Source organism: Balaenoptera physalus (assembly GCF_965194825.1).
Source record: "Balaenoptera physalus genome assembly, chromosome: 8".
Classification (NCBI taxonomy): domain Eukaryota; kingdom Metazoa; phylum Chordata; class Mammalia; order Artiodactyla; family Balaenopteridae; genus Balaenoptera; species Balaenoptera physalus.
Window position 1 is genome coordinate 105,124,140 of NC_138887.1, and position 24,704 is coordinate 105,148,843.

At 39.4% G+C, this 24,704-nt stretch overlaps 1 protein-coding gene across 1 annotated transcript in view; it reads left to right on the plus strand.

The window, feature by feature from the left end:
* Positions 1–24,704, plus strand: part of EXOC4 (exocyst complex component 4) — an 808,183-nt gene that overhangs the window by 724,318 nt on the left and 59,161 nt on the right. The window contains exons 15-16 of the mRNA XM_082472898.1: positions 14,646–14,787; positions 23,701–23,879. Of these exons, the coding sequence (XP_082329024.1) occupies positions 14,646–14,787; positions 23,701–23,879 (321 nt within the window). The remainder of the gene's footprint in view (positions 1–14,645; positions 14,788–23,700; positions 23,880–24,704) is intronic.

Sequence of the window (24,704 nt, forward strand, 5' to 3'; positions counted from 1 at the left end):
ATTGCCAAAGGGCCGGTGATCCAAACCATGGGGCCCAGAAGTTGCTACATACTTAGTGTTCTCACGGACATAGAATATTTTAAAAGATACCTCAGTATGAAGCCAAAGCTTTTATATAGTCATTGAAAGCAGCTCCAAACTGAGTGACTTTGCTAAGATAAAAAGTCTAGGGACGTCCCTGGTGGCGCAGTGATTAAGAATCCGCCTACCAATGCAGGGGACATGGGTTTGATCCCTGGTCTGGGAAGATTCCACATGCCGTGGAGCAGCTAAGCGTGTGTGCCACAACTACTGAAGCCCGGGCGCCTAGGGTCCGTGCTCCGCAACAAGAGAAGCCACCGCAATGAGAAGCCCGCGCACCACATCGAGGAGTAGCCCCCGCTTGCTGCAACTAGAGAAAGCCCGCGTGCAGCAATGAAGACCCAACGCAGCCAAAAATAAATAAACAAAAGAAAATAAAGAAGTCTACTTTGTTGAGCCTATATCTTTAATCTGTGATTTCTTTAGAAAACTGCAGAAAACCCCATGGCACAGTTTTCTGAAAAATTAGACAGCAAGATGGTTCTGTGAAACATTTCCTGAAGGGAAGATTGAATCTACTTTGCAAGGGAATCTTGGCATGCATTAGTCAGAATGAGAGCAATTTATAATTTGTTCAGTACTCAGTAAGTACCAAGAAAATTATCCTACAGTTCGTGTAACTAAAATGATAAAGAGAAAGCAAGTCGTTTGTTTCCAGGTAAATATTATTTTCATTACTTATATAACTCTTCCTGCCACTCATCCCCATTCTATAGGAGTTGTGCCATAATTTAAATGTTTGGCTGGCACTCGGAGGTTGCAGTACAGTGGGACGTTGTCTGCTTGTGACCAGATCCTTCCTCTTCAAGGGCAGTGGTTTGCAAACAGCTCTTTTAGCAGCAGACTTGTCCTGCCAAATCTTAATGGGTAACAAATGAAAGAGGAGCTTCTCCGATGGAGGCGGAGGAGGGCAAAACCGAGAGAATGGAGATCGGGAGATTAGGAGCGCTGTGGAGCACATCCTGAAAATCCTTGCCTCAGGGGTTACGACATGCCATTGAAGGGTGGCCCAGGGATTCTTGGTGACCCTTCATCCCACTCCTTCCTGCTCCAAATGTGCTCTGAGATCTGAGTTGCCATAGCTCAGAAATATCTCATGAGCAGGAGGTTATATTTATTCATCAGGGCTCAGTCAGGAAAACAGAAGCCATTTTAGGGATTTCAAGCAAGAGGGAATTGAATACAAGGAATTAGATGTTTTAAAAATTGCTAAAAGGGCTTAGAAAATAGTTGAAAGGAAGCAAAGAGCAAGGAAAACTAGCGGCTGGCTTGCGGGGAAATGAAGAAATACAGGAACTGCGCCAGTGGTTTCACCTGCCTGCAGTCAGGAAGCAGCTGTTGCAGGAGCTCTCCTGGAAGCTGCCGCAAGCCTCTTATTTGCCATCTGCTTGAGCGTCTTTCTCCCACTGCAAGAGGGGAATGATGCCCTCCCTTTCTTTTCGCCTTCCATGTCTTTCGGGAGTGCCTCTCACTGGCAGAATCTAAACTCCAAACCCTACTGGCAAGAAGTTGGAAAATGTCATTCCTGTGCTTCCAGGAAAGGGGCTGGGGACGATGCCAAGATGACAGCAGACAAGGGCACAGAGTATTTGCCCATCTCACTTTCTATAGTAAATTTAATCTAGGGTGATATCAAAGGGAAAGCGAATAAAATAACAAGTCCCAAGAAAGCGAATAAAATAACAAGTCTCCTATGGTGGTAAATATAGAAACCATCTTTCCAAAATAAGCCTGATTCAGCTGTTTTAGCCTTAATAGAAGACCTGACTTGTCAGTGTCTTTATGTGCATATTGAAATAATTTATAACGCAATTTCAGTCTCTTCAAGTGAAATCGCAATTTCTGTCATTTCAGGTCTAAATTTCAGAGTCTATATGGATTCGTCATCGTTACTCCCTTACCTCTGCCACATGGACACATACTCATGTGTATTTCTTCTCTCTCCTCATAGTGCCTTTGGCAGGAGGGAAAATAAACTGTGACCATGAAATAAACGCTAATTCAAAATATAAATATAAATATTACCTTTCCGGCCCTATGTGAGTAAGGAAGACCTGATCTCGCAAAAACACAATTTCAAAGCTTTTTTGAACATCCTTTTGAACTCCTAAGATAACACCCAAGTTCACTTTGCTAAAGAATCAAGTACTGGGGACATCCTTTTCTTGAAAAGAGAGATCCTTGTCATTCCTCCCTCAAAATAAAGTGAGAAAGACTACGTGATCTCCTCCCAAGCTGCTTTTGAGTGTCATTCCTTGCTTTCCCACCAAACTACCACCTGCTCATGCCTGCCTGAAATGCCCTCTTTTACTGGATTTGCAGCCCTGAAGAAAATCGTTCTCCTCCTTTTGTGGATGAAAAGAGCAAATTTAAGCCTGCCACCCTGAATCCTTTTTTTTCCTCCTGCATGTCTCCACTGATTTGAACATTGAGAGAATTCTGTAGTGTTCTCAGACCTTTGCAGTTCCTTATCTTAAGGTCAAAATGTCATGAGTTTATACAGTTTGAATGTCTTAATATCTCAACATGTCATTTCCTTTCTGTCCGTTAGCCACGGGAACAACTAAGCCCACAGCTATCTGGTTTTTTGCAAGGTGTTTTGATGAGTAAGGAGATGAGTCTAGGAGTTTCACTCTTCCAGAGTTCCCACTAGGAGATCCAACAATAATAGCGTAGATTTACTGAGCCCTTACTATGTACTAAACATTGTTCTGAAAGCTTTATGTTTTTTATATCATTGAATCCTTACAAAGACCTTTGGAGGCTGAAACAATAACTGCTCCAATTCAAAGTTTTCACAATTTGCCCAAGGTTATTCAGTTGAGTTGAGTCAAGTGGTTGAGTCAGAATTTAACCACTACTTTCTGACCCTAAACATAGGTAGTTAACCCCAAAGAAGTGTTGTGGTAGGTAGAAAACTCAGGTTCATAATTAATATGAGAACCATATTCTTTTACTTCAGGAAATAAAATTATTTAGATTTTCAGGCAATATCCTGAAATTATATAATCACCTGATAGATAAATGATTGCTTCTCTATGTAGCTTACCCTTAACTGGTGTAAAAACAGATGATTAATCTTTTGGTTTTTAGAAAGTTGATTCTGGAAGCATCTCTGTGAACTATTAATTATCCTAGGGATTATATGGCAAGACCAGAATGGATGTGTGAACAGTATTCATGTGTTACTAATGTATAAAGACAGAAATATGGCTGTATATTATGAACCTTCACAAGGCATTAGTCAATAGGTGTGTGGCACCCATTCATCTATTTAGCCCGCACAGGGGATATCTGACCCAAGAGAAATTAAAGGGGAGCTACTTAACTGTTATTTTTACTGCGTCCTGGAGAAGTGGGCACACTTGTCCTCACTGAGTAGAAATTCTTAGCAAGATTTACATCTGCAAACCCTGCATTGTGTGTTAGCAAGTTAATTCTCTCCATATTTCTTACTTCCAGCCTGCTTCAAAGGGAGCTGTCACCAACTACACAGCTAGTCTCGGTGATCGTCTGTGTGCTTGGTGGCCGGGTCAACTCTGTCTTGCAGTTAAGTCAGTTGTCCGTGTGTTGTCCACATAGCAATAGGATCAGAGTGACCAGTGCTTCTAGAATTCTACCTATTTTTCTCTGCAGTAATAGTAGCTCATCAGGTTTTGCCATTAAATGCATAAAGCTAGTATAATCGTTCCTCTACCTGAAGCTATAGATAAAGGAGAAGAATACTGGGTTTTTGTCATTTTTTTCATTCAACACATCTTTATTGAATATATAATAGTAGTAGTAATAGTAATTGCCATATATTAAGCCCTTGTGTGCCAAACGCTATTCTAAGTGTTTATATATTTTCTCATTTAATATTCAGAATCCCATGAGGTAGGTATGAGGATTCTCCTTTTACAAGTGGAGAATCTGTGATGGAGAAGTTCACCTAAATGGTGATGGTGGTATATGAGATGGTATATGAGAAATGGTATATGAGAAAGTCAGAATTTGAACTCAGGTCTGTCTCCAAAGGGTACCATCTTCATTGTACCATTCTTTAAGTTCACTGAACTTGATACTTGACTGCTGGTTCCAGAAACTGCTTTATATGCTGGGCCTACAAAGATAAAAGTGAGGTTGTACTTGCTGTCAGTCAAGAAGGTAATGTTTATTTCTCAACTTGGCCCAAATTTATGAATGATGCAGCTGCCTGAGCAGGAAACTCGTGACAAAAGGCAAAGAAATAATTAAAATGAAGAGAGATGGCATACCGGATTTTCATTTTAACTCCTTTAGTTCTGTCTTTATTTGTGGCACTATTTTGCTGTCATATTGGGTTACATGCTTTATTTCTGTTTGGTTCAGTTTCACCATTTGTAAATGGACCTAATGTTTCTAATTTACCCAGTGAATAAGCCATCCCCTAAGGCTCTTTGGAAATTTTACAAACGCAAAGCTGGAAGGATCCTGTTTGAACACATGCATAAACGTTATCTCTTCGCTGTATAATATTTTTGCCTCTAAAATTCTGTTAAAACTTAAATCTGTGTCGTTTTTTCACCAAAATATCTAGTTAAGTATTTATTAACATTTTAAGATGCTCTTTGATGCAGGGCTTTACAGGAATACAAAAGGCTTACAAAGTCCATGGAAATCTATGATAGCTCTACAGTAGTGTCTTTCAACAGAAGGACAGGAGCTATTCATTAACGTTTCCCCCCATTTCTCTTTCATATCTGGCAGGACCTGAACTGGCCATACCACACACCTTTTTAGTAGATGATTAGGTTTTTACCAAGCCTCAGGGAGGATTATTTGGAATAAAAGAAAAATCAATCTTAATGTTTCCCCCCAGGACTGAAAGAGACTGAGGTCTGTTCTGTCATTCCCAAGGTGTAAAAACCATGTGTGTGTGCCGTTTGCACTGCATGGAGATAGGAGTCTAATGCTAAATGTAATGGAGGACCAGGGCCTGCTCAAGCTTGTGACCATCAAGCACTGTTTCGTGAGTAACTGGATGTGATTTTCCCACTGTGGAACTGTGCGGTGTGTAGTATAAACTGTTGGCTCAGAATTGGCCTCTTCTCCTGTGGTAGCCTAAGGAAACAGCTATCCTTTTTTTACCTTGGTTCTTATTTTTGATTTGTTCCTCACAATGGGCCTTATACAAATCTCCTTTGCTTTCCCTATATAGGTCAGTATTTGGCATAATTCTGCAGTTTCAAACACTCATAGGCTTTCTGGAGCTTCAGTTTCTTACCCTGAAATAGAATAATGTCACAGGCTACTAAACTATTTGGGAAACATAGGTTAACAGCATTGTGAAGATATAGTGGGAAAAAAATTTATGAAATTCTTTGGTTTGTTCTTAACTTGAAGATTAAATTCAATAGGCATGATTGCTGAGTGTAAAGAAGAGCTATAGACTATGAGAGATGCCAGGAAGAATAAGTTATTGCCTTTGTTGTCATGGATCTCACAATCTACTAGGGATTCTATAGGCAAATACAGTGCAAGATGAAAGTGGTGAGGCCAGAAGAGGGGGGCAGAGAATTACTAGAGTTCAGGGGACGGTCCCTAGCTTTGTGGCAGGTGCTGTGTTAGGGACCACATTCCCCATTTGGTCCTCACAGCAACTCTCCGAGTTGTAGAGATGAGGAAAACGAGGCTCGGGGTTATTAAGAAATGTGTTCTAGAGGTGATTAAAAAGTGGAAAAATAAATTTTACTCCTTTGGGAAACAATAGAAAAGAGTATGATTTCACAGAGATGAAAATTACTCTTAAGCATCATCCATAAAATTAAGTGCAAGTTTTTTTTTTAATTGAAGTATAGTTGATTTACAATGTTGTGTTACTTTCTGTTGTACAGCAAAGTGATTCATATGTATATATATATTCTTCTTCAGATTCTTTTCCATTATAGGTTATTACAAGATATTGACTATAGTTCCCTGTGCTATACAGTAGGACCTTGTTGTTTACCTATTTTATATATAATAGTGTGTATCTGTTAATCCAAAACTCCTAATTTATCCCTCCCCCCTTTCCCCTTTGGTAACCATAAGTTTGTTTTAAGTGTCTGTGAGTCTATTTCTGTTTTGTAAATAACTTCATTTGTATAATTTTTTTAGATCCCACATATAAGTCATATCATATGATGTTTGTCTTTGTCTGTCTGACTTACTTCACTTAGTATGATAATCTCTAGGTCCATCCATGTTGCTGCAAATGGCAAAAGTGCAATTTCTTAGTAAAAGCTGGTCTTCGGGTTCTTTTGGTGTAGGTTTTGTTTTGTTTTTGTTTTTGCCTTATAATAATACGTTCCCAAATAAACGTTATTGAAAATCTGGGATATTGGGCTGGGCAGTGAGTGAGACAGGCATATTTTTTCAGCCCCAAAGAGTTACTGTCTATAGTTTGGAGACTATAGGACATTTCAGAGGAGAGAGAGGGGAGTGAGAGGGAGAGGTTCCAAAGAACACTAAGAATTTATATTGCCCATCATCTTATGATTAATAGTGAGAAAAGAAGTAACATGTTTACATATTACAGTTTTAAAAAATCTCTTTTATTTACCCTTCTTCCTCTATAAGGGTGGACAAAAAAGAGCTCCCTTCCAGAAGCAGCAGTGAAAAGGCTTAGCATTCTTGTTGCATGGCTGTGAGATACAAAAGGATTCGTCGGTTGGATATGATATTTCATAGAGCAGGCTGTATTTCCAGAGCTGGTTATACACATGTGTATGCGTGTACATACAGGTTCTAATCTGAATAATGCACAATATGTCCCCATACTTTACAATTATAATTTTATAGGTCAAGGAGCAATTTGAGTCAGTATTTTGGTTTTCAAAATCAATTGACTTTGCTAGTTTAAACCCCAAATTTCTAAAGTAATCGGGACTGAAAAGAGGTAGTTACTGTTTGGGGACAGAAGAACCATTGCTTCTGAAATAGGAAGCAAAATGGAGAGAACCTACCAAACATGTTTCTTAGATAAGGCCCATACTTGTGTAGAAAAGAACTTAAAACTAGGTTCTAAATTGTTAGGAGAGTGGGAAAGAGTGACTATATGACTTGATAATAGGGGCTAAAGCAGGGACTGTTGGCGAAGAGGAGCTAGGTGTTAAAAATGTGTTTCAGGAAAGAGAAGGAGTGATCAGAAGAGTCACCATGAAATTTTAGCTTGGAGTAATTGGCTTAGTTAAGGAGGAAGAACATCTCTATCATAAGAAAATTCAAATTAGATGCTAATAAGACAGTAGATACTTTAGCATGTGAAGATCACCTATCCATACCAGAAGCCAGTAGGTTTCATAAATAGATAAATAATTTATTTAAGAATACTTATAGTGCTCGCTTCGACAGCACATATACTAAAGTTGGAACGATACAGAGAAGATTAGCATGGCCCCTGCGCAAAGATGATGCGCAAATTCATGAAGCGTTCCATATTTTTAAGCAAAAGAAAAAAAAAAGAATACTTATAAGTGCCTACTGTGTACAGAGCACTGGAGTGGAGGGAGGTTAGCATACATATGCTGCAAATAATTTAAGGGAATGAATAAAAAGTAGGGATAGTGGTGCAGAGAAGTTAAGAAGGCTGAGGATAGAGCTAGCCGGCATTAGAGTTCCAACTTGGAACTGTGGTATTATAGTGTAGGACACTTTTAAATCCTACCCTAGTGTTGGCCTTGATAGTAGCATATCCCATAGGTATTTAAGGAGACAAAAGAGGTTAGATGGGGGTCTCCTGTCACAGCCCCCATTGACTCTGTAAGCCCCAGGAGTTCTTAGTGTCACAGGCTAATCAGCATCCTTAATTTTATTTTTTTATAATGTGTGCCAGATTACAGCATCAAAGGATCTCAAAATTATGTCCAAAATCTAATAATACGTTGCTCTAGGAGTTAGGAAGGTCCTATTACCACAATTTTCTAAATAGGAAAACTGAAGATTGAAAACTAAATAATTTTATCCCAGGTTCAAGCAGAGATCATTATGTGGTATCTGTACAAATACGAAGAGGAGTCAGAAATAACGATTATACCAAAATTTGATCTTCTAAACTGTTTTCCAGTGAGAAAATCTCATGAGATCATTCTTCATTGTCTTTTCCCATCTTCTAAAAAGTTTGAATTCACAGATTTAACCTTACTTTTCCTGCTTTGACCATCTTCCTCTTTTCAATTTATCACTTTCATGACAGCTGATACTAGTCGAAGCTAATATTGCAACAATTTTAGATAATATTGCAGATGCACAAGGACATCCTCCTATGAATCAATTAAAGAAGTCACAGTTAGTTGCCATTGAAAGTGTAGCAGCTGCATCCTTGAAAACAGATGCTCTTCTGGGTCTGAATGAGTTCGATTTTGACTAATTTTAAGACCTAAACAGATTTCAGTCTGCTTAATATTAGGATGTGGAACCACTTGAGACATCCTAATGTCCTAGGCTGATTGCTTCTCCGTGACAGTTAGTGTATGGCTTTCCTTGAGAGATGCTGAGTATTCAATATGCCAGGGATTTTATTTCAATAGAAGAGAGAGACCCCCAAGTCTTGGCTTCAGGAAGGTGGACTCATGAAATCAAGTTGACTTCTAAAGGCAATACAATTTATAGAAAACGTACTTAGGCTGTAGGGATTGGCCAGAATTGTCTTAAATTGTACTTTTGCAAGATTCCTAGACAGCCCAGGAAACCAGATGTTATAAATTACTTCCCTGTCCCTACTCTGTCCCTAGGATATACTCAAGAAACTAAAGTGAAAGTTATAGTTGTAAATGGCAAGTCATTCCTTCTCCTGCCTGATCTTTATCAATCTGTTATTATATGAATTATTTGTCATGTTATATTGATCAGTTAAATCATTTGTTCTGTTTAAAAAGGCCTTGATCAAGCTCCTGTAATGCCTCCTGTTATTCTGCTGGCCCTGAAAATGTGTGTGTGTGTGTCTGTGTTTGTGTTTTTGTGTGTGTGTGTGTGTATAAAATCCCTTACTTGAAGGAGTTAATGATCTGGTAGGGATACATACTGATAAACAGATAATATCAATGGAATATGATAAGTAATAGAACCGTGTGAAAAACACAACCAGAGGAACAAGTGACCCTGCCTGGAGAATCGGGAAAGACTTTCTGAGCCAGAAAGCATGAATAGTTCAGAAAGAGGAATGAGAGCCATCAAAGGGATAGAATCCTAAAACACCATAATATGTTTAGGGAATTTGCTTTAAAACGGTGGCAGGTCAAAGGGCCCAGAGTTGCGGAAGAGAGAAGTTGGAGAGGAAGGAGAAAGTGATGAAAGATGGAGAAAAACTGAAGTGTTGGGCAGAAACCAAAAATCATGGAAAGCCTTGCTAAGGAGCTTCATGATATAAGCAATGGGAAACATTGATACTGTTTTTACAAGTAATTGACATAGTCAACTTTTGTGTCTTAGATAAATAACTGTTTAACTGATATTTAATTAGCTAAATATGGAAGATTGAAGTAAGGTAGGGGCCAGGCACTGAGGCAAAGACATCAGTTAGGAGACTATTGCAGTAGTCCATGAAAGAGATGAGGGCTCCACCAAGAAAGTGAGCAGATATAGAAAAGACAAAACATATTAAGAAAACATTTAGGAAATAAAGTTGGCAGAAATTATTCCTTGCTGAGGGGAGTGAGAGAGGAGAGAGAGGAGATTACTCTCAATATTTGCAGCTGAGATCTCCTAGATTTATATCCCACCAGTAGAAAGAGAATTCAGGATAAAGAGCAGATGCTAAAGATAGACTTTAGTTTTGAACACATTGCATTTGAGAGGCCTGCGGGATGTACAGTAAAGATAGCTTGCAAACAGTCGATCGAATGTAGTTTAGGCGTCAACAATTCCAAGATAATAGCAAAATTGATGAAAAATTTTGAGCTGAAATTGAAAATTGATGAGCTCACTCAGAGAGAGCATATAGAATGACCAGCAAGGGAGACCAATAGAGAAAAAATCCCTGGGAACCCCAGCATTTACGGGTGCGCTAAAGGAAGAGGATCCAGTGAAGGAAATTATTAAAACAATGGCAGAGAGATGAAAGGACACCCAGAGAATTTGGCGCCGTACAAGCCAAAAGAAAACAGAATTTCAAGAAGGAAATGGGCAGTCCTGTGGAATGTAGCAGAGATCCTTTCTGAGGGTAGGATTGAAAAGTGCCCAATGGATTTGGCAATTAGGATACCATTGGTGACTATTATCAGAATAATTATTTAATAAACAGGTGAAAACAGAAATCAGATTATGGCACATGGAAGAATTAATGGAAGGCAAGACTATGGAGAAAGCAAATGCTGACAGTCCTTTTGAAGTCTTAATAAGAATCTGAGGGACTTCCTTGGTGGCGCGGTGGTTAAGAATCTGCCTGCTGAGGCACTGGACACGGATTCAAGCCCTGGTCCGGGAAGATCCCACATGCCATGGAGCAACTAAGCCCGTGCGCCACAACTACTGAAGCACACGCTCTAGAGCCCGCAAGCCACACCTACTGAGCCCACGTGCCACAACTACTGAAGCCCGCGCGCCTAGAGCCCGTGCTCCACAACAAGAGAAGCCACCGCAATGAGAAGCCCGCGCACCGCAACCGAGAGTAGCCCCCGCTCGCCGCAACTAGAGAAAGCCCGCGCACAGCAACAAAGACCCAATGCAGCCAAAAATAAATAAATAAAATATTAAAAAAAAAAAAAAAAAAAGAATCTGAAGTGCTCAAGAGAGGAGTTAAAAGAGTAGGAAGGACAAAGTGCCTGGGGAGTACAGCATGGATTTGGGAAAGTTGCTGAGAAAGAGAAAGGAACTGGCCAAGTACTAGTGAAGGATCGACAGGTGGTAGTGAAGACTTTTTGGGGATTAAAATCCAGAAAATGTTAGTGGCAACAGTCTGTACTTTGTTTTCCTGTCAAAAGATGAGTCGCAGAATTAGCCCAGGATTAGATCAGTTGCCACAGAAGAATCTACCTAGAGGGTCATTGGTCAGACAGTGGCATATGGCCACCTCCAGCCACAAGCAAGGCTGGGAATGCAGACATGTAGCTTCTCATAGTCTACCGTGGAGTGAACAAGAGAGAATTGGCAATATCTGTCGGCTCACCTAACAAGTAGTGTCTGCCCCAGAGACCAAGGTTCGGCATCCTCATATAAACCAACCAGTTTAGCACAGAAAGCCACAGTCTCATTGCCACAAATAGTTAGGCGTCTCAAAGATGCATGCTTTTATGCAATGGTTGTAAGAGGAGCAAGGATACTTTGAATGATCTGATGTGCCCCATCCCCAGTATTAGAAAAACAGCTCAAAGTGCATATCTTAATAAAATAATCAAGTACTAATATTGTTAAAGCGTAATATATGTGGGCTCCGCCAATGTGAAGAGCAATCCCTGAGATAAATATACAACCACGAACCTCTGCAAGAGTGTGTGTGTGTGGGTGTGGGTGTCCAGGAACCTCCTATCTTGACTGTAATCTCCCAAGCAGATTCTCTCAGCATTGCTTTTTTGTAGATTTCCATTTGACATTTGAGAGCTAGGTAATTGTTTTGTGTTGGCTTTGCCGTGCTCAGCACTTCTTTTCTCAGTATATTCCTTCTTGTTAAGAAAACTTCATAAATTTCAGTGAGCCCTGAGGAATTCTCAGACCAGCTTTTCAGTGGAGCCCTGGGCATCAGTTTTCATGTGCCTTACTAAAATGTTATTTTTGCTGTAGATTACAGTCTAGCTAAATGTACAGCATGCTGCTATTCTAAACTACTTCTACCTCACCTCTACCTTGCAAGTTTTATGTAGACTGCTTTCCTGGCTGTTAACTTACTCTACTTGGATTCTTTTTTTTTTTTTTTTTTTTCTTTTTTAATTTGCAGAGTTTGGCCAGTCAGTTGCTACACATGATGAAATTACGTATTTCTATAAGAAGAAAGGGAATGTTTTTTAACTTGGTGAAATTTGTCCAAAATGCCTTTGGTATGGTGGGAGATGAGTATAGCCTTAGACCTTGGGCCATGAGCCCAATTTCCTTAGGATCTGATTTCTTCCTTTTTATTTATTTATTAAACTTTATTTATTTTATTTATTTATTTTTGGCTGCACTGGGTCTTCGTTGCTGTGCGCAGGCTTTCTCTAGTTGCGGAGAGCGGGGGCTACTCTTCATTGCGGTGTGTGGGCCTCTCATTGCGGTGGCTTCTCTTGTTGCAGAGCAGGGGCTCTAGGCACACATGCTTCAGTAGTTGTAGCATGTGGGCTCAGTAGTTGTGGCTCACAGGCTCTAGAGCACAGGCTCAGTAGTTGTGGCTCACAGGCTTAGTTGCTCCGCGGCATGTGGGATCTTCCCAGACCAGGGCTTGAACCCGTGTCCCCTGCATTGGCAGGCAGATTCTTAACCACTGCGCCACCAGTGAAGCCCCTCTCCCTTTTTTTATTGATATATATACGTTGCTCTTCATGGCACAGGTAGTGTCACACAACAGAGGAATCAAAAGCGCTAAAATGCCTTGAAATATTAGAATAGTGTTACTTATAGTTGCTTTCATCCAGTCTGCCAAAAGAAAACATTATGAAGGCAGTGATCTCACCTTACAGTCAAACAACTTGAATAATGATAGCATTAGAGGGAAAGCAGTGTCTACATCCAGTCCTGCAGACCGAGTTAGTGAACATCTCAGACGATGCCAAGGCTGGTAATAAGTTTAAATCTCCATCGCTATATTTCCTTTCTCCTTACACGTCAGTTCCTTGAACAAAATTCTTTTTTGTGTGTGTTTGCCATGATATTTTAATTTACTGAAGTCTGTTTCCACTGAGGAGAACTTAGCCTTTTAATTCTTGATGGTGTCTCCAGGCTCGTCTCTGTGCTTGGCTGAGTCTAGGAATAGATGCAGCTCTGAAAGCCCACAACTGCAGATATGCCTTCTACTACATGTGTTGACTCCCTGCTCTGTAAGGTGGATACCTCCCAAGTTAGCCAGTAGTGCCTCGCCAAATCCCATGTCCCCTAAGTCCAGGGAGCCCTTCTTCCAAATGACACTGCATCCTCTGAGAAGGAGAAGAATTTTCACATGGAAAAGCAAAAGATACTAATACATGGAAATTGAACCTCAAGGTGGATGGAATTATCTTTTAAGTACCTTGTTGCTGTAATTAAGCTTAGCACTCTTAACCTGGACAAATCACATGCTAAAGAATAATTATTACTTGTGTTTATTATTTGTATTAATATTCAGTGACTTTTATGTGCTATTGTCTGAAGTATTTTATCTACATTAACCCATTCAATACTCCCAACAGCTGTAACTCATTCAGTGTTCCCAACAACATTCTGAAGGTATATTATCTGCATTTTACAGAAGAAACTGAGGCAGAAAGAATTTGTCATTAGCTCTTGGTCATAATAATAAGTAAATAGTGGAGACGGGACTCAAGGCCAGCCTTTGAGGCTCTAGAGAACTCGAAGAACTTTTGAATGAAATTGCCAAATTATTGTTGGTGATCTTTGAGAAATTATGGGGAACTGGATACACAACAGAAGTCTAGACATAAGGAAATGTAGTTCACATTTTTTGCTCTTTAGCATTTTCCTGTAGAAAATGGCCAAATGCTATTAAATATTTTATCAATTACTTGCAAGAGATAGAGAAGGTAGGTTTATCAAATTTTCCAAAAAGACCTTTTTAGGGCTTTTAGCCGATTGTAAGTAAGCTCTGTTTGAGTTAAGGAGAATGCAACACATCCTGTTCCCTCGCCCCACCCCACCCCAGGAGATTTTAGGCTTACACGCAAGGAGCATGGCTTCTAGAACAAGGGAATTGATCACTCTTTCTAGACAGGTCAGACCACTCTGACAGGTCAGACCACTCTGACCACTCCAAACATTTGTTATGTTTGGTCCTAAGTCCCACATTTCAAGGGAAATATAGAACAATTGGAATTTTTTTTGGTGAATTATGAGAATTATAAAATGACTCAGTTGGATTATTTGGATAATTGTTGAAAGTCTGGGGACATCTAGCCCAAAAAGGGAAATGTCCTTTTTCAGGGAAGGCCAAAAGAGATATCTTTAGTACTTGAAGTACTGACACAAGTAAGAGTGATTGTTAAGTTGGCAGAACCAGGGCCAATGATTAGAAGTCAATGACAACAGACATGGCTTGATGTAAGATGGTCATATCTTTCTTAGATGGAATAGGCTGCCGCAAGAGGAATTGAGTTTCCTTTCACAAACATTTGTGTGGGTGTGCAACCAGAAGCTGAACAGCCACTTGAAGATGTACAAATAACACAAGCATAGACCACATGGTTGGGCTAGATTACTAAGTTCACTTCTAACTCTGAACTCCTGTTTCTGTCATTCTGTGAATTGATGCAAGACAATCAGCTGGGCTTTTATGTTTAATCAAGTACCAAAATAGTCTGTCGTGTCTCAGATGTCTGATGCTGCCAACACTAGCATTAGCCAAATTGATAAAAACAACATGATGAACAACAAAATCATGTGTCATTTCAAAAAATATCTGTAGGCATCTAATGAAATGATTGGTGTTTTGTCCTCACCCCTTCTTTCAGATCTGTCTCCTGCTCAAGATAACCACGTGAACATGGATCTCCCACCAGTGTCAGAGCAGATCATGCAGACTCTGAGCGAACTTGCAAAATCTTTCCAGGATATGGCTGACCGCTGCTTGCTGGTCCTACACCTGGAAGTCAGGTATGACACAGCCAAGCACAAGACTGTGATTTAATTGCACCGTGGGTCATAAATCACTTGCTTATGTCTGGAGAGTATCACTATCATTTTTGGTTCGTACTATAGATGTCCTTTTTTTACACTGAAAGTGATTTTTTAGTGTTAGTCACTGTTAAAGTTTTTAAGCACATGCTGTATTGTGAATATGGTGGTTTGGAGTTTGCATGGCCTATGACATCAGAATGGTCTAGACTGGAATGTCTATACCAGTTGGCTAGGCCATCTTAAGTCAGTTAATTAACTTTACTAACTCAGTTTCCTCCTCTTAAAAATAGAAACAGTAACTTCTAACTTAGAGATTTTATAAATGAAATGACAAGTAATAAGTACAATGCCTACCACAGAGTAAGTGCTCAAAATATGGTAGCTTTTCGACTATGATGACTTTATTGCCATTGATATTTTTAGTAAGGTACTATGCTAGTCCATACTAAGAAGGGAGTATACAGATGCAAGAACCATGATCCCTTTCTTTAAGAACCTAAAACCGGGACTTCTCCGGTGGCGCAGAAGATAAGACTCTGTGCTCCCAATGCAGGGGGCCCAAGTTTGATCCCTGGTCAGGGAACTAGATCCCACATGCATGCCACTACTAAGAGTTCACACATCACAGCTAAGAAGCTGGCAAGCCGCAACTAAGGAGCCCTGGAGCTGCAACTAAGGAGCCCACCTGCCGCAACTAAGACCCTGTGCAACCAAATAAAGAAATAAATATTTAAAAAAAAAAGAACGTAAAACCCAATTGAAGACATTAAGTTCAATCATAATTCAAGAAGTTTCCAAGATATGATATTCTTGGACTCTTGCTTCTTCCCCTGAAGTGTAGAATATTCTAATTAGCTTTGGTAGACTCTATTATCTTACCTCTGGAAATGGTAGGAAGAAAAGACTAGAAAGTCTCCAATCATTTATTTATTCATTCAGTAAATATTTATTGAGTGCCGTCTTTGTTCCAGACAGTGGTCTAAGAATTGGGATACAACAATGACAAAAACACTCAAGGTCCCTACTGTCATAAATCTACATTCTCACTGGGGTGAACAGCCAGTGAGTAAATAAAAAGGGAAATTTCAGCTTAGTGTAACTAAAAAAATAAAATAGCAGAATGGAATTAAACCACGCTATCAAATAGAAATATAAAGTGAACTACACATGTGAACCACATAAATAATTTAAATATTCTAATAGTTCCATTTGAAAATATAGAAACACATAAATCATAATATATTTTATCCAACCCGGTATATCCAAAATATTATCATTTCAACGTGGAATTAACATAAAAATTATTGATCTATTTTGCATTTTTTTATCCTAAGCCTTTGAGATCTACTACATGTTTTACGCTACGGCCCGTCAAAATTTGGATTAGTCACATTTCAAGTGTTCAATGGCCATGTGTAGCTATTGTTATACTGGACAGTGCAGAGAATGGCTAGGGTTGACGAGAAAGGGGGATCTGGTATTTTGTTTCATAGATAAAATGGTCAGGGAAATTGTGACAAGGTACCAAGAAAGAGCCATCTGTACAAAGACCTAGTGGAAAAGAGTTTCAGGCAGGGAGGGGCACTCACGAGGTCCTGAGACAAAACCAAACTGGCAGATTTGAGGAACAGAGAGGAATCCAGTATGATTGTAGCCCAGTGAATAAGGAAGTGGGGAGGAGTGGAAGGAAAGGTAAAGAGGCCGGCTGGAGCCTGATCACGTGGGGTCATGGAGCCCGACTCATTATAGGGTCTTACAGACCATGTGAAGAGTTCGGATTGTTTTATTTTTTTTATTGAAGTGTAGTTGATTTACAGTGTTGTGCCATTCTCTGCTGTACAGCATGAGTTCATATTTTATTCTAAGTGCATCAAGAAGCTATTAGAAGGTTTTAAGCAAGGGGGAGATATTCATTCATTCATTCACTCATTCACATTTTTAAAAGATCACTCTGGCTGTTGTATGGAAAAAAAATTGCAGGGAGAAATATGAATGGAAGCAGAGGGGGATCAGTTAAGACCAGATATGAGCACCAGAATGACAGAGGTGAAGGTGTGAGAAGTGTCAGATTTGGGACATGTTCTCAAGGTAGAGCTGATTTATTGATAGATTGGATTGGACGCAGGACTGGTGGCAGTAAGAGAAAGAAAGGACTCCAGGAAAACCACAGCTTTGGGGCCAGGACTCCAGGGAGACCACAGAGCAAAACTATGTGGATGCCACGACCAATGAGTGAGGTGAGAAAGACTGAGGGACCGAGAAAGGTTGGGGGAGGGGTAGAGATCAAGAATTCCGTTTTGGTGATATTTGGTTTGAGATGCTTACTAGACATCTGGATGCCAATGTCAAATAGACAGTTGGATATATAGTTTTGAAACATCAGGATCAAAAACCTCAGGATCCGAAAGTGTATAGTAATGCATTTTCTTTTGTATTACTGTGAGACATTATTAAAGTTGATAGAGTATTGCCTTTTTGTTTTGAGTCTTTAGTAGATTTAGGTTTTAAAAATGTAAATACGATTTTGGTTTGTATGTTTGGTCTCCTGTTAGAACTTGGCTATCTTGCAGGTGTGCTCAGACAAAGCTTAATTGCTAATGTATTGTTGATGTCACTTCTTTTGTATGCCGCTTGCTTTTTTCATTCTTCATTATCTTGTCCAGTGAGTTACTTCTTTATTGCTTGTGAGGACCTTTGAGTAGGGCAACTGAAGCAGCATTGTAGATTTGGAGTCTATTTTACTCAGCATTATTTCTGATCTTATTTCTTACATTCAGTTGTTGAGAAATAAAGGCTTTTCCTCTATGATTTCTGATTTGTTTTATGATAAGTTTTAGATTTGTTTTCTATTTATTTACAAGCTGACAGTGAAATAAATTGGGTATTTTCTGTGAATAAGATAAACGCAGTCGACGGGGGGAAAAAAAACACCCAGTAACACTCTGATGCCTCTGTTACCTGGGTTGCATAGAAAAACAAGGGAACATCAAATTAATTACTATCACAGCTCCTGGAATATATGCCATTGGTTGTGTGGGTTCACGGTGTGTTCTTCATTTGGAATTATCAGCTTGTAGTGTAGTTAATTCCAAGTGGGATACTTTCAAGGCATCTTTGCCTTACTCAAAGGTCTTTGAGTAAGATCTTTTCAATCCTTGAACTCTATCCTGCCCTTTTTATTTTTGTACATATTGGCAGTACTGTTCTTAATAATGCCGAACATATTTTAGTCATTGTTTATTAACTTTACAAGAAATCATTCAATGCTGTAACACCTATTGCTATATCTCCTTCATCATTAGTTTAAAAACAGAAAAAGATCATTTTAAGAATAAATAACAAAAAAAGACTGAGTTTTAGAGTCCTGGATGCAGAATTATCTTTCCCTGACTTTAAATGAAAACACTAAACATGTTTATTTTTTCCAAATTAAATTTCCTTATGTCTTCATTTAACATGGTTTCAACATTCAGGTTGCTTTCCTATGAATGTGCTCCAGATTGTCTTTGTTCCTGTTCAAGTATGGTACAAAAAACTAGACAGAACACTCCATATATGGCTCAGATAGTGAATGTTGACACATTTTATTCATTCCTTGTCACAGTAACAAGCTTTTGTTTGTTTGTACAGTTGATGATAGAAAATGAATAAGGAAAATCTCAAATAAATCATTACTGTAGTTGTCCAAAGCTAGAATAGAGGAGATGGCTAAGTGCTCTGGGCACCCACAGTGGGTGACTGTGGAAGAAACCATTAGCACATAGAAGGCAGGAATCAGGTGTGCCTCCTTCACTGCTCTGGCTCCAGGACCTGGAACAGTCCTGCTGCATAATAAGCGCTCAGTGACTCTCGAGAATTAGCTGGTTTGAAATCAAACCCAGATAAAGTAAGTGTGGGTTCCCCAAACAAAACCTGTTGCTCATTAAAGAAAATGAATTGGTTTGGAGATCGTTTTCACTTGGCAGTCCATGACGTGTATTTAAGAGGTACAGAGACTGCATGGCCAGCATCATCCTTGTCACCATCATCAGCTAAGGCTTGTTTTGTTCCCATCCCGCTGTAAAGGAGACTTAGAACTTAGGCCCTGTGGTCCAGGAGCTGGTACAATGAAGAAGTGGCTAGTTAGGCACTGTCTCTGGCACTTTTACCCAAGAAGCCACTATAATAAGAGAGCACAGATAGAACAGACAAAAAAAATTAATGGGAAAAAATTAATGGGGAAAGCTAGCAAGTCCAGAACAACTTCAAATGCCAAAAATTTGTCTTAGTCCCTCAAATATTTTATATCCATAGCCCATCTTTTTGTTTAACATTGTTAAAGTTAAAACCAAAAAGGGTTCTCCCTGCCTGTGTGTCTATCCACACGTACTCTTTTTCCTCCTAATAAACACTTTACTTGTTTCACTAAAAAAAAAAAAAACCGAAAAGAGTTCTCAAATCCAGTAGGTTCTGTGTTGAAGGACCCATCCAAAGAGCATGTGACATTTTACCTGTGTCACTGTAGGTCACATTTAACCACTAAGCAGTGCTTTTTTACAGTTTGAAGCATAAGGCATGTTACACCCCCAAGAGATGAAAGACATGGTGAGACCATTAAAAATTGTTGAGGTCTTTTTTTTTTTCTATTTGAACTTTAGAAGAAGAAAATTAAGTTGCAATTTGAGTCTAAAATGCTAAGAATGTCACCTTTATCAGCTGATTTCTCTCACCATCAGGAGGGTTCTAAGTGGGTTGAACAGTAACTGCCTGCTGCTGTTGGTATCCTAAGTGTGCACTTTCTGAAAATCAACCATCCCGCTGTGTAATCAGCAATATTTGCAGAAAACCTTAATGCCAAAGTTGTATTAAGGTCAGCAACAACATGCCAGAATTCAAAAGAAAAAGAAAAAAAAACTTTTTCTGAATTTGACATTTGCCAATGACTATTTTAATTTCTTTTCATCTCTAATCATTTTGGGAGAGGAAGATAATATCTTAGAACAGTTTTTGTCTCTCCTCTCTGCCACTCACTTCAGGATCTCATAAGCACTCACCTCCAATTCACAGTAATTTCCTAAGTAGTCTCTACTTCTAATTTCTACCATTCTCCACCATTAATTCACCCTTTATACTGTGCAGAGTCATCTTGCCAAAGCTCGTATCTGATTATATAATTTCACCTCTTAAAATCCTCTTAAGACTCCCTGTGACTTCTCACATAAAGTCCAGAGTCCTTAGATGGCCTCAAAGCTTATGATGACCTGGCCCCTGCCCATCTCCCCAAGCTCACCTCATGCCTCTGTCATGTGATCTGTATGTACTAAAAGGAACTTCTGGTCATTCCTTAAAACCGTCCTCCATTCACACCCTCATGCCTTTGTATTGATATATGGTCTTCCCATCGTCTGAGGTTGTAATGTCTATAATTTACTGTAAAAATACTTCAGCATTAATGGCTTGATTTTATTTCCAACTAAGAGTTACTTAGTTTAAATTTCAACCACAGTAGCAATCAATTTCCCTAGGCACGAATCCCACTCCAGGGTTGATCAACTTTCATTATATCAAAAATGTCACATTCTGGAGGGACTGCAACTGATGCCGTTACTGGTATCCTGATCAAAACCATATACTTTAATAATTAGCACATGAATGTCAGAATGAGTTTTTATTGGCAAAATTAATCATTAGTTGATTAGCAACTGTTAAGGTGATCACCTATCATGAAAATGAACTGGTAGTCAAGAGACCTGGATTCCCTTCCATGAGCAGGTTATAAAACTATAGCACATCCTGTGCAAAACTTAGCTTAAAATGGGTCATAGCTCTAAATGTAAAGCCTCAAACTATAAAACTCCTAGAAGCAAATATAGGAAGAAATCTTTGTAACTTTGCTTGGGCAAAGATTTCTTAAAGCTGACCCCCAGAGTTACCATCCATAAAAGAAAAAGCTGATAAATTAAGCTTCATCAAAATTTAAAACAGTTCTTTGGAAGACATTGTTAAGATGAAAAGATGAGCCAAAGATTGGGAGAAAATGTTTACAAAATGCACGTCAACTTGTATCCAGCATATATAAAGAACTCTCAAAAGTTAAGAAAACAAGTCAATAAAAAAATTAGGCAAATGATGTGAATACAAACATATATGGATGGCGGGACTTCCCTGGCAGTCTGGTGGCTGGGACTTCGCCTTCCAATGCGGGGAATGCGGGTTCGATCCCTGGTCAGGGAGCTGGGATCCCACATGCCCCTTGGCCAAAAATACAAAGAATAAAACAGAAGCAATATTTTAACAAGTTCAATAAAGACTTTTAAAATGGTCCAAATCAAAAAAAAAAAAAAAAAGTATGGATGGCAAATAAACCCATGAAAATATGTCCAGCATCATTAGTCACTAGGAAAATGCAAGTTAAAACCACAATGAGACACCACTATACATCTATTAGAATGACTTAAAAAAATTTTTTTCAAATTGATAAGCACTTGAGGACATTGTCCTAAGAGAAATAAGCTAGACAAAGAAAGACAACTACTGCATGGTATCACTTATATGTGGAATCTTTTTTTAAAAAAATCGCAGAAACAGAGTAGAAAAGTGGTGGCTGGAGGATGAGGGAAATAGGAAGTGGCTGGTAAAAGGGTACAAATTTCAGCTCTCAGATAAATAAGGTCTGAGGATCTAATGTAAACCAGAATGACTGTAGTTGATAACACTGTATTGTATAATTGAAATTTGCTGAGAGAGTAGTACTTCATGTTCTCATTGTTATAAAGCAGAAACTAACACACCATTGTAAAGCAATTAGACTCCAATAAAGATGTTAAAAATAAAAAGGCTAAATATGTGAGGTGATGGATGTGTTAATTAACTAGATGAAGGGAATCCTTTCACAGGGTGTACATATATCAAATTACCATGGCATGCCCTAAATATCTTATAATATAATGTCAATTATACCTCCATAAAGCTTAAATTAAAAAAAAAAACTGACAGCAGTAAGTGCTTTTGAGGATGTGGAGCAACTGGAACTCTTGTACATTGGTAGTAGGAAAGCAAAATAGCACAGCTGCTTTGGAAAACAGTTTGGCAGTTTCTTATAAAATTAAACGTATACTTACCATATGACGCAGCAATCCCACTTGTAGATATTTACCCAAGAAAAGGGAAGTTTTATATTTATTTACACAAAAACCTATACACGAAGCAGCTTTATTCATAATCACCTCAAACTAGAAACAACCCAGATGTTAGCTGGTGAATGGTTAAATTGTAGCACATCCATATGCAGGCGGCCGCTCAGCAATTACAAGGAATGAACAGCAACATGGATAAATCTCAGATTGAAAGAAGCCAAACCCCAAAGGCTACATGCTGTATGACTGCATTTATGTGGCATTCTAGAAGAGACAGAACTGTGGGGGCTGAAAATAGAGCTGTGGCTGTAAGAGCCTTGGGGTATAAGAAGGGGTTGACTTCAAGGGTGGCACAAGGGAATTCTGGAGGTGATGGTATTGTTCTATAATTTGATTATGATGATGCTTATACAACTGGTTGCCTTTGTCAAAAGTCATAAAACTGTACACTAAAACGGGTGAATTTACTGTTCGTAAATTATCTGTCAGTAAACCTGACTTAAAAAAAGAAAAATTACGGTTAAGCCTATAGTTGCATCATTAGGGATGATACCCAAGGCCGTGGCCATTTGTTTAGGAACATTTCTCGTTACCTGATGCCAAGTCTAAGCATAACAGAATCCTAACTCTGAATGGTCATTATGCCCACTTCCAGTCAACCTTCCATGTCAAGATCAGACAGAGCACCTAAAACAATCACTAAGCTTACAGAACAACCTGTTTCAACTATGCCTGCCAATGGATGGTGCAGGGGTTTTGTATGTTTGTTTTTAATAAACACCTGTATGAGTGGTAGAATTATTTGGCCTGAAACGTCTTTCATTACAGCTTAATACAGAGGTTATGGAGTAACCAATCCTTACCCATCTCAGAGTTCCTTGGCAGTTAGTGATACCTACCAAAAAGAACCTAAGAATTTTACATTATCAGACTGACTCGGGGCATTTCAACATAGGAATGTACTCCTTCCTCAAGCTTACTCAGATATGTCCTCTATGACAGGTATCACCTCCTGTTCTGAACCTTTCCTCTGCAAACTGCCATGACACCCTGGGTACACATGCCTCTGAGTGAGAAACTGTCATCTTCTGGTCATTTTTTTCTTGGTCATCCCCATTAGGCTGTGGAGTCTTTAATGGCACAAACTGTGTCTTACATTCCCAGGGCCTAGCACAATTTCTCACACACTCATACATGTTCAGTAAGTGTTTTGGTTAAGTAATAGATTAACAATAATAAATATAATATTGCCAACCCCTGTGCTCTATACTCTTTCTATGTAGTAGCTCCTCGGAGCACCTTATGAGGTATGTGTTGTTACCATCCCCATTTCACAGATAAGGAAACTGAGGCCTAGAGAGAGACAGTAACTTGCCTGAAGTCACATAGCTAGTAAATGGCAATAGACACCAAAGTTGCAAAGATCTGTGACCTCTGCCTCTCATTTTCACTACAACAGTATCTGCTTGAAAGAGATAATGCTTTTCACTCTATGCAAACAATCTTGTCGTGGAAAGGATTTTAGAGCTCATCTACTCCTCACCCCCAGTGTATGGATTAAACAAGCGAGGATCACAGAAGCTGACTTGCTTGAGATCACTCAGTTTTTCTATAGAATAACTTAGAAGGCTTTCTGGTGAAAAGGGGGAGGGATACATGAAAATGTACAGGGCCACTGCTGTCTTAAATTTTTGGGTGCTCTGTCACAGGAAGATGGTTATTTTCATCAGACAGAGTTATTACTAACTGCTTTCCCCATCTCTCTCCCTTCCAGGGTTCACTGTTTCCACTATCTCATCCCTCTTGCGAAGGAGGGGAACTATGCCATTGTCGCTAACGTGGAAAGTATGGATTATGACCCTCTGGTGGTCAAGCTCAACAAAGACATCAGCGCCATCGAGGAGGCCATGAGTGCCAGCCTCCAGCAGCACAAGTTCCAGTATATATTTGAAGGTCAGACCCTGCCTCTGTCCCTGGGAGTTTGGGAGGAAGGAAAGCTGAAGGTTTTCCCCATTTTCTCTATTACTGAAGTTCAAAACTTGTAGGAAAAGGTTGTTGATTTTTTTTGTTTGTTTTTCCTTTTGGATGAAAGCTGCAGTACCTAGCCTCTGCGTGTGTGGCTTCCTAGGCAACACTATGGCTTCCATCTGCTCCTTCTGGATAAGGAGATTTAATCCGAGATAAGGCAGATGGCAGCCAGCCTGCCTCCTTGACACGCTGCTCGTGAGAGCTGGGTAAATGTGTGGAGTGGACCACAGATTAACTCAAGAGGAGCTCATAAAGGAAAAAGAAACACACACACACCATACAGAGACAACACTGAAAGATCCCCTCGTGGGCTAAAATTATCACTGGAAGGGGAAGTTTTCTCTCAGAGGATGAATTGTTGTCTGAGAAAAACAGAAACCTCTGTTGAGCAGCAGTTTTAAGAAGGGTGCATCCGTAAGTGCCTTCGGGGTCAAGCAAGTCAGGAAGGGTGTGAAAGACAGTACTTTCCAAAGGCGTTCGCCTTCAACGTTTAAAACAATGCACCGCCAGCCAAATCATTTTCATGATGAATTCCTCCAAAGGACCCCTTTTAGGATTTCAAATTATATCCCCTTTTTTTCTTGTTCTGCTTGGTTTATATGTAGACTTGGGGGCCAAAAGTGTCTGTGGCATCTCATAGAATTGAGCCAGTGTTATTTAAAACAATTAAGAAGGTATTTAGTGCAAAGGATTGTGGCAGCCTGAAGATGGAAAGAGAGTGTCAATGCATGACCATGTCTTGCTTTATGA